At 30.5% G+C, this 10,512-nt stretch overlaps 1 protein-coding gene across 1 annotated transcript in view; it reads right to left on the minus strand.

The window, feature by feature from the left end:
• Positions 1 to 9,223, minus strand: part of LOC134695900 (transcription intermediary factor 1-beta-like) — a 105,895-nt gene extending 96,672 nt beyond the window's left edge. The window contains exon 1 of the mRNA XM_063557383.1: positions 8,421 to 9,223. Coding sequence (XP_063413453.1) covers positions 8,421 to 9,187 — 767 coding nt within the window. The 5' untranslated portion in view covers positions 9,188 to 9,223. The remainder of the gene's footprint in view (positions 1 to 8,420) is intronic.
• Between the last annotated feature and the right edge of the window lie 1,289 nt (positions 9,224 to 10,512).

Here is a 10,512-nt window from a genome sequence, read left to right on the forward strand (position 1 = left end):
ATGAAAATGTTAATGGAAGATATTCTTTGCGTTCATCAGATAATCATTGTCTTTTCATACCACGTTCGAGAACAAATTAAAAAAAAGCAACATTTTAATATTCCGGTACAGTTCTTTGGAACAGTATTCCGGTAGAAATCACAATGATAGAAACGAAATTATAATTTCTTGTATCTTAACTAAAAATGAAATGATCAGATGAAGTTTGTCTACTTATTAAAAAATCAATATACATATTTGTCTTGTATATCTGACATTTACAAAATATGTTAATTAACCGATTCTGTATGGGTTTTTTGTCATTAGTGTTTGCATAAAAAGTTGTCAACGTATATATTATATTATTGTTAAATTTTAAGTTATTCAGAGGGCATCTGGGGAGATTAGTAATGTTTCTACTGATTTTACCCTCTTTAGATAAAGTATTTGTTATCATTATATTATATCACATTTTTGTATTCATTCAATATGAATTTTTCAGTATACTTTTCGTTAATAAATTTGAATAGGAGTACTTACTCAGAAGTTATTTCTGTCCTGAAATGTACACAAGTTAGAGTTAAAATTATATTTGTAAATCAAAACACATAGCAAAGAACCTAGGACAAAATAATTGACACACATATGTGTGTTTTGTAAAAGTGTTGTCTATGGCTATTTATACACAACGATGTGATCATACGATTTATATTTTCCGAGTTACAGGTAACATAATTTAAAAATACAAAGCATTCGGATAATACATCCTTCTTCTAAACTTATAGATAATAAATCCTTCTTCTTAACTTTAGGCCGTTAGTTTTCTCGTTTGCATTGTTTTATATTGTCTTATCGGGTGACCTATAGTTATTAATGTTTGTGTCATTTTGGTCTTTTGTGGATAGTTGTCTCATTGGCAATCATACCTTATCTTCTTTTTTATATTATAAAAATAATAAGATGAGATAACTAAAATAAAATTTTGAATTGAGACAACTACTAGTAGCTCATGTGGAAATCACCAAATATTTTTTTGCAGTTTATAATGACAAAAAAATCACGAACCAGTCTTTAATGTCATTTTAGTCTGCCAAAAAGATCCTTGGTATGCACACAATCCTCAATGTAATGTGCAATAACAAAACTTGTTTATGTTTTGTATTGAGACTAGAAAATTTAAAAAAGTAAACGTGAACCATCATATAAAATAAAAGGATGTGTTATGCTTGTCAATAACATAACTATTCATCATAGTTATAATGATGGAGACACAATCCCCATGTGGTTCAATGTTTCCGTTTTATGCATTTAAACGTTTACATTGATATGTGTGTACTTATTCACCATAATCCAAATTAAAGCAAACCAATCGGAAAGAACAAAAGAAAAGGTCAACATGAGTATATTTGGTTAAGATAACTGAAACGGAAATACATTCTCGGAATTTCATTAAGAAGACAAATTGAAATGACTAAGCAGATCAACACATTACTTCCAGTATGGATAGTTGACGTGGTATGCTTCTCCTGATATACATGTATTACCCTCCATGTATACCCAGTAAAGTATGTCACTATAGTTCAAATTGCATTTGAGACATCTATTCTCCTATTCAAAGATCTGAAAACTGCGATAGCATGGCGCTTATAAGGAAAATTGAGACGAAAACAAGTCGTCTCAGTTAACCCGTTTCTGATCGGGATCGTAAAACATGTATATCGTAAAACACTGTCTCAACGTTTTTGTGTTAGGACATCGCCACCTCCACTTTTCTAACTTATAATGACCTTCAAATGGGAACATATACAAGCATGACATATAAATTGCGACAGACAAGTACCGATATTTAAATTGATAAGCTGTAGTCCCGAGGTAGGGAAAAGATAATATTAATAGATTAATAGATTTTTATATAATCAGTCTATTGATGAAGCGAATCGATAAAATCTTTTCTTATATCACATAGCGATATTGTCTAATATCAATTGTAAATACTAGTATGCAGACATTCCATGCGGATATGTTGTTTTCGGCAACGAAAAATTGAGACTTATTGTTCAAACAACTATTGAGTCTAAATATACATTCAGAAGTTAGTTTAAAGCAAACGTTTATGTCCGTGTAAAATTTGAAATGTTGTGTTTTTCTTATATAATATACAAATGTATAACTATACAAATGCTATTATTTCTAACATCAATGCGATACTTTTAACATATCATAGCGGTATTTTCTTATATCAATATTGGTACTTATTAGTATTAATATTTGACTGATGTATCTATATTTTGACAATTTTAACTATTATATCTGTTTTATTCACGCATCGTTGTAAATATGACAGTATTTGATGAGACTGTCATACACGTGAGAGGGTTAGCACTTTAAAACCAGGTTCAATCCACCATTTTAGAAATTTGAAAATGCCAGTACCATTTCGGTTTAATAAACAATGTCGTAATCAAATAGCTAAGTATCAAAATTATTGTTCACATATATATCATTTAGCAAATTTTATAATAAACGCACCAAAATAATATATATATCTGATATGTTCGCAACGCACGCATGGACGACTTTCTTTATTGATAACAATGAAACTAACTTGTGACAAAGATGAACCATACAGTATTGTCCTCGTTCAAATTGATTCGGAAAATCACATTAGACCGTTGGTTTTCCTGTTTGAATGGTTGAACACTAGTATTTTGTTCTTATATAGCGTGGTGTTCGCTGTGAGCCAAGGCTCCGTGTTTAATGCCCTACCTCGATCTATAATGGTTTACTTGAAACAAATTCTTACTTTGACGAAAAATTTTCTCATTCGAACTCATGCACCGTCTTCTTATATCTATAAATCTTTAACATTACCCCTTATGAATAACTGCTTTCCAGTCCTCCAAAAACGTCATTTGGGTGCTGAATTTTTTTTTGTAAAGTGCAATATGAACTAGCACACGTCTAAAGCTTTAACAGGAACGACAGTTATGATGGTACAAGAACGATTACGTCAATAAAATTACCAAATAAACAGCACTGAACGATCTAAATTTATAAATATAGAATAGATACGGATTGTTATTTTGTTATATTCGCGTATTTATACAATCGGTTACGAGTCAAAAACGAAAGTCAAATCTCTGTGGCAACAATACATCGGAATGCCCTCACGGCCATCACGCTGTAAAAGAGCGTACATGCGGCGAGCTGATTATGTTCATAGAGATATCGATTTACTAAACGAGAAAAGTCTTTGATATCCAAAAAGAACTGTTTTCCTTGTCAATATTTTTTTCTATGTTAATAATACACACATTTTCTGTTTGACAAGATATTTGATTTTCGTTGTATCTGAAGTCGTTGAATTAATAGTCTGAGGCTACTCAGTTGGTATCTTCAAAGTTCGGGACATCAACATTTGTACATTTTGATTTGTTTGGAATATTTAATTTACCATTTAAAAATTCCTTGTTTTTTGGAGCTGAATGGGATTGGATTGTTTGAATGAATGTTTTCTTTTCTTTTAAGTAATGATATTTTTTGTCTATTTCGATATTACCAATGTAGATAGGCTATAGCAGTGTGACCTCAAGGGTGGATCCAGCCGTTTTCAAAAGTCATGAACTAAGTTTGTGAATTATATTTGCGTTTTCTTGACATGCATTGTGACGTGTCATTTGGTTCATTTTTTTTTAGAAAACTATTGTAGTTATATAAGAAAAGTATCGCATTCATACATTGTTGATATATAAAAAGCATCGCTATGATATAAGACAAACATCGCATTGACATAATAAAATATAACAGTATCTTTGACTTATAGGGGATTTTGGCTTAGCAAACAGTTGCATTCATCTCAATTGCATTCCACTGAATTTCTTACGTTATATATATCTACAATTGATAAATCGTGCATTTATGTTCCATTTATTCAACAATTCAATTTTCTCGTTTAAATAACACCTTGTTATTACATAAAATAATTCATCGAAATTATACAGCAAACGTATTTCGTGTTAAATGTCACCCTGTTTTAAGAAAAGAGTCATTACTTTATACCGAGAAATCTGCCTTTCTTCGTACAAATGCTAACATTCGTCGGAAATTTCCCCCAATGCAACTCGTTGATATAAGACAATATCGCTCGTTGATATAAGACAATATCGCTCGTTGATATAAGAAAAGCTTTTATCGATTCGCTTCTCCATAGACTGATAATACAACCACTGACTAAGTTACTGAATGAGGACATTTATATTTTATGTCTTACATATTTGAGGTTCAGTATTAACATAAACAGGGCTTAACATATTAATGATGTTTGCTATTATCACAATGCTTTTTTTTTCCAAAAGTTTAAAAAAAGGTCTACGGCTCTACATTGTTGAATTAACTATTGTGTCCTCTTTATCATGGTGGAATATTTGTTTACTCAGGAATAGTCTTTTATATTTATTTATCAAAGTTGTACAAAATCGAACATGTTAAAATGTTGTTTGTTTATAGTTGACACGTGTTTGATTAATTATAGTAATGTCCGTTCAATTGGGATATTGAGTTCAATCACGAGTGAACTCAGATGGTTTAAAGTCATTCGAGCCATTGAAGTCAAAGTGTACAGTAGCATTTTGCCAAATAAAAAATATTGTTAATTATATTATTTATTTTCAGGTTTGTAGGCCACTAGTTTTGGGAAACAAGTACAAGCTGCTTAATACCTGTGTATTTTTACGAATTTTCCACAATATTATACTCATATTTATAATAAAATGTGCGCTTGTCTCTGCAAGTGGCGTTTCCCATGTTAGAGTTTGTGTAGATTTGATTAATAAGTGATGTTCGTTTGAGTTGACGAATTAGAATTTAACAGTAAATACATAAGCGAAGAATACATATTCCCGAATATATCATATCACTTAAAATAGGTAAAGGTCAGAGTCTGACGATAAATAACTAATTAACAATGAGAAGTCGACATGAGTTTTATCATAAATACTCAAAGATATAATATTTGGACCTATGACTGATAAAGGGTCCAAAATAAAATATGCCATGTTATCATCTGTATATACCATACGCGCGTTTTGATAATATCATTCAGGAAAGTTGAATCAATGTGTATGGTATTGACAATAAAGGTTATATATTGATTGACACATATCTGTTTCATTAATTGTATTATAATATCTTAAACATAAAATGAAATGTTATTAGAAGGGAAAAACTTGCTTCGTGCTTTACATATCTGTCTTTCAAATTTGCATATATGATTTCATAATGAACTTTGCACTTATACTTGGTCTTTTGTACTCTTCCAAAAGAAAACTACATAACATAACACTTACTTGCATCCTAAGCATCTGTATCTGTATTGTTTAGCTGTTGGTGTTACACTATAAAACATATCATATTTATATATTTTCAAGGGAGATGTCTCACTTTCATAGCATTTGATCTTGTATAAATATGTTAACGTAACTTCTATTTTGATTACTCACCTTTAATTTTGCTCTTTTATTTTACTCTCATAGATAAATAATAGGGATGTTCTGGTATCTAACAGAAAACCCTGGCCGTTTGGCACATTTTTTTTGAACTTTTGGTCCTCGATGCTGTTCAACTTTTTACTTGTTTTGGCTTTCAAAGTTTTGTATCTGGGCGTCACTAGTAAGTCTTGTGCGGACAAAATGCACTTCTGGGGTATTTAAATTTTAAACTTGTTTCCTTTTGTAAGCTATTATTCGTGTGTTTCTTTGTCAATTGTGGTCTCCTGTGTATTTATATTGTAGTCCTGTAATCCTGTGTTGTCATTTAAATGTTATATTTCACATGGCCATAAAAGAGGGAGGTTGTGGCATGCCACAAAACCAGGTTTAACCTACCATTTTTTTCTTTAAATACTCTTTACCAAGTCAGAAATATGGCCATTCTTATATTATAGTTCGTTTCTGTGTGTGTTACCTTTTAACGTTGTGTTTCCGTTGTGTCGTTTGTTTTCTCTTATTTTTGAGTGTGAATTCACATTACTATAAGACGTGTGATGGTACTTATCTATCCCAAATTCATGTATTTAGTTTTGATGTTATAATTGTTATTCTCATATGATTCTGTCTAATGCTTAGTCCGTTTTTGTGTGTGTTACATTTTAATGTTGTGTCGTTGTTCTCTTCTTATATTTAATGCGTTTCCCTCAGTTTTAGTTTGTTATCCTTATTCTGTTTTTTGTCTATGGATTTGTGAGTTTTGAACAGCGGTATACTACTGTTTTCTTTATTTATTCATATTCATATTCTGCGCCACAGTTAGGCAATCTTTCAAAAGTGTTGATCTCTTTTCTTGACAAATCTTTATCATGAATACTTTACAATGTTAAGGTATAATATTTTGGAAAGCTAAACTGAACGAATTACACATATTCACATTTCTAATGTATGTCGTGCAACCTATTAGTCTTATTAATCAAAAGTAAACCATATGTATATTCTGAAAACAACCTCGCTAAAATTAATTGAGTATGTGCAAAAAGAGAATCAATTTTATTTGGCCTTTTGATTTATTTTTATTCGAGCCATTTTTAGACGAAACGCGCGTCTGGCGTAAATATAAAGTTTTAATCCTGGTATCTATGATGAGTTTATTTAAAGCAATTTACGGTACTGCTAAAAAACTGATTAGTTCTTAGGTTTGTTATATAATAATATCATGTCTGCAAGAGAAAGAACCAGTAAATTATACGTGAGTATTGTTAAGGTGGTACCTTGACTAAAATTTATTTGTCTCGTTTTATTTTTATAAAATTTTGACAAAATATTTACCCTGACCCTCTGACAAAAATATAAAAATTAAAAAAAAACTTGAATCAATCATTCTCAGAAAAAAACTGGTTGGATATTAACAGTTTAAAAAACACTAATTTTGATCACTGAGAAGCTAAATATTTTCTTAACCATACAACGTAATTTAAACGTTTAGCTGATTTTACAGAGTTGTCTCCCTGTAGTGTTAGGTACCACCCTAATATCATACTTATCGATTCAAGTGGAATCAAAACCAATTGAACAAAAGATAATTATAGAGATGAAAAACACTACAACGTAATGTCAAACCTTTGTATTTTGGTTTTATTATTGCAGCAAAAGCCAATCCACAGAAGAACATTAAAAACGGAAACAAAAGAAACAACTTTGTTAAATGTCTATTATAAATACAAACCTGACGTTCTTCTGAGGTTTCGGGTTTTCTTCTTTTTTGACAGTTTCTCTGAGAAAAAACAATGATCTTATTTACAATTTCATTCTCATCTTATATGTGCGTCAAAATTGTACATTATTATAAAATCAAACAAACAGTGTTTTTCTAAATATGAACAAACAGAATTATTTATTAAGAAAACCCAAAATTAACGCAAACTAAACTAGTTCCCAAATTGCATTAAAAGTACTTTTTTTCTTAAGATTGACTTGATAAGATTTTGATGATAATTGTTATATAAAGTTTGTATTGACACTTTGTAATTTAAAACTGTAGGTTTATGTATGTCCCTTATTGAAAACCGTTTAGTTTTCTTTGATTGCTGACCTCTTGGTGTGAGTTGCAAAGTCTTGAGATAAAACTTCAGCTATAAAGGCAAATTATTCACTGAAACTTAAACACATAATTAAGCGTTTGCGGAGTGAAATATTGAATAGATCTTCGTCATAAATCAAAGAAAATCAGTTGAGATGTTACGGTACAATAGGATTGAGAAGGATCCTGAAACATTATTTGATAAATCGGATTTACAGTTTCCTTTAAATTTATTTCATTTCAAAGCTTTTGTCTTAAAATTATTCAATCTTTTTTTTAAATTCGCTTTATCATTAGCTTATAAGAGGTTCTTTATAGTTTTTAACATTCCTTAACAAGTCAACTTAATATTTGTATCGTAAGATTAATTTTACACTTAAGATGTTTTGTGAAAAGGGCTACTGGATTTTTATTATATAAAGTATAAATCGGTATTTCAATTTCTATAAGTAGATATCGAAATTCAAATATGTACTAGGAGGATTGTTTGATCCTACTGAATTCCAATTGAAACTGTCAACATATATTTAGGATTCTATAAAGTCAACACATAAATTTGCTTGTTTTATAACTCATGAAATGCTAGTTATTTTAATCAATGATCAGAGAACACTGACTATTTTTGAATAACAGTGTATGTAGAAATTGCATTATCATGATTATCGCATATTCTATTAAATCTGGAGAACTTTGATTATCTGAGATACAAATACATTATATAATTGAAACACGAAGCGGAAGATGCCATATTTATTCAACCTTATGCAGTCGAAAAGAGACCGCTTATAGAACAAAGTTTTCATATAAAAAAAGAGGAAAAGACAATAAAAATTGTCAACTCAATTCATAGAATCAATAACTAAGAACAAACTTACCCAAATGTTAATTCCCCAAACAGTTTCCCTATTTCACTCTCTGCTACTTTTTGTCTAACATATTTGACTGATGGCATAATTGGAATCTGTATTACTTCTATTTGATCGATTTGTGACTTTATTTGTTTGAGTTTTTGTAACAATTTCGTAGTATCTTTTATACCAAGGGTGTCTTGGTAAAACTTCTGCTGCTCCTTTGCCTTGTCCAAAGCTGTTTTCAACTCATTGCCAACCGACTGTAAGGTTTGAACATTCTTTGTGTCTTTCTTCTGTAGCGTTTTAATAAAACCTTCAACTTCCTTATCAATCATTGTTTTCAATTGTCTGCCCTCTTCTCTTATAGTCTGGACAATTTGCTGTACATCAGCTTGATATTTATTGTTACCTTGGTCAATATCTGCTTTATGTGACTGCAGGTTTCTCATCTTCATGTCGATCATCATTTTGACCTCCGCTTTGATGCCTTCAGTTGATTCCTTGATTTCAGCAAAATCATGTGATTTGTGTTTTTTAATCACACAGATTTTACATATTGGTGCATCACATTCCTTGCAGAAGTATATAAAGTTTTCATCATGTTCTTTACAATATTGTTTTACTTCCGGGTTTATATTTGGACCACTTAGAAATGTGTGATTCTTGGTCATCTTTGTCCGTAAATGAGATATTTTACATCCATCACAAAACAGCTGGTCACATTGTTCACAATAGTTATGTCCAGGTCCGGAAACACAAATTTCACACGTTTTAGAAGCAGCCTGAGCCATTTTGGTATGTTTTGTTTTCAAGTTGTTATGACAAGGTTTTTAAATCCCGATCATATACGGAGATAGAATAATTTTTTTCCGGATCATCAATGAATTTTCGTTGTATAAAAAGTAAAAGTCGTAACTATTCCTATTATAAATCATTATTGTTTTTAAAGGATTAACCGTCATTTGTTATGTTTAAAAGTATAAATATAATTATTTCATACTGTTGTCAAATGATCACTTTAATCCCATAATATAATATATATAAGTAACAATTAGTGCTTATTCAATATTTGGTATGTTTTTAATAGTAAGATGGTAATTGATATATTCTGAATTAGGCTACATTAGAAATAAGCCCCTGGTTTTAAATTGTGTTGCTTCGTCTACTCCTCATTTATCATGATTCAAAATAAATGTTGAATGGCGTGTAATTTACAGTGTAAGATAAAGGAAGTGAATAAGCAACGAATGTGTTTTCGTTGCCCCGACGGCATGTATATATATTTTGGCATCAACCCTTTTTGCTTACGAAGTTCTTATTCCATTTCAAAAACCGACTTATAATTATTCTTTTTATTGAAAATTTTACCGACTTTAACTGTTTCTTTGTTACTTGAACACTTGAAATAGGTTAAACATTTCATTGATAAAATGATCAGATATAAATAGTTGATTAGCAGTCAATTTACTACTTAGGTCAACCACATTGAATTTGTTGATTTATTTAGCTACTCCATCGTGTGTATTTGTTAAAGGGATAATACAGTCAATAAGATAACGACGATTACATCTATAACATATCAGGCGATACACTAGTCACATATACATACATGTGTGTAACAGGTATAATCGATGTTTTACATGTTGAGACATTACACATGGCTATGTATTTAACTATCCTTATATATGTAACTTTTAATTGGTAAAATATGGTGATATATATCGATTAGGAAGAGACAAATCGAGGGTAAATACAAAAAAGGTGCAATGAGTTGTAGTGCTATAATTACTGAATCATGATACATCGTTATCTCAACCGGACCAGAGAATTATTTCGAGACACACGTTGTTCGACTCAAACGAAAACCACAAGTTTGACAGACCAAGGGACACAACTCTTGCTTAGCTTGGTAAAGCTTAAATAAATCAGGATTGATTTTGGAAGGGGATCGATATTCTAGTATCAGATCGATGTATTTGTATGTTATGGTCTTTCATTATTAGAGTAATTATTATTTTTACTTATTCAATTGTTTCAGTTAAAACAATTTCTAATGGCTTTTATCCAAGAGTAACTTCCAATCGATCATAGCGTTTATTATGTCGTTTAAAGTTGA

Source organism: Mytilus trossulus, chromosome 14, assembly GCF_036588685.1.
Source record: "Mytilus trossulus isolate FHL-02 chromosome 14, PNRI_Mtr1.1.1.hap1, whole genome shotgun sequence".
NCBI classification, from domain to species: Eukaryota; Metazoa; Mollusca; class Bivalvia; order Mytilida; family Mytilidae; genus Mytilus; species Mytilus trossulus.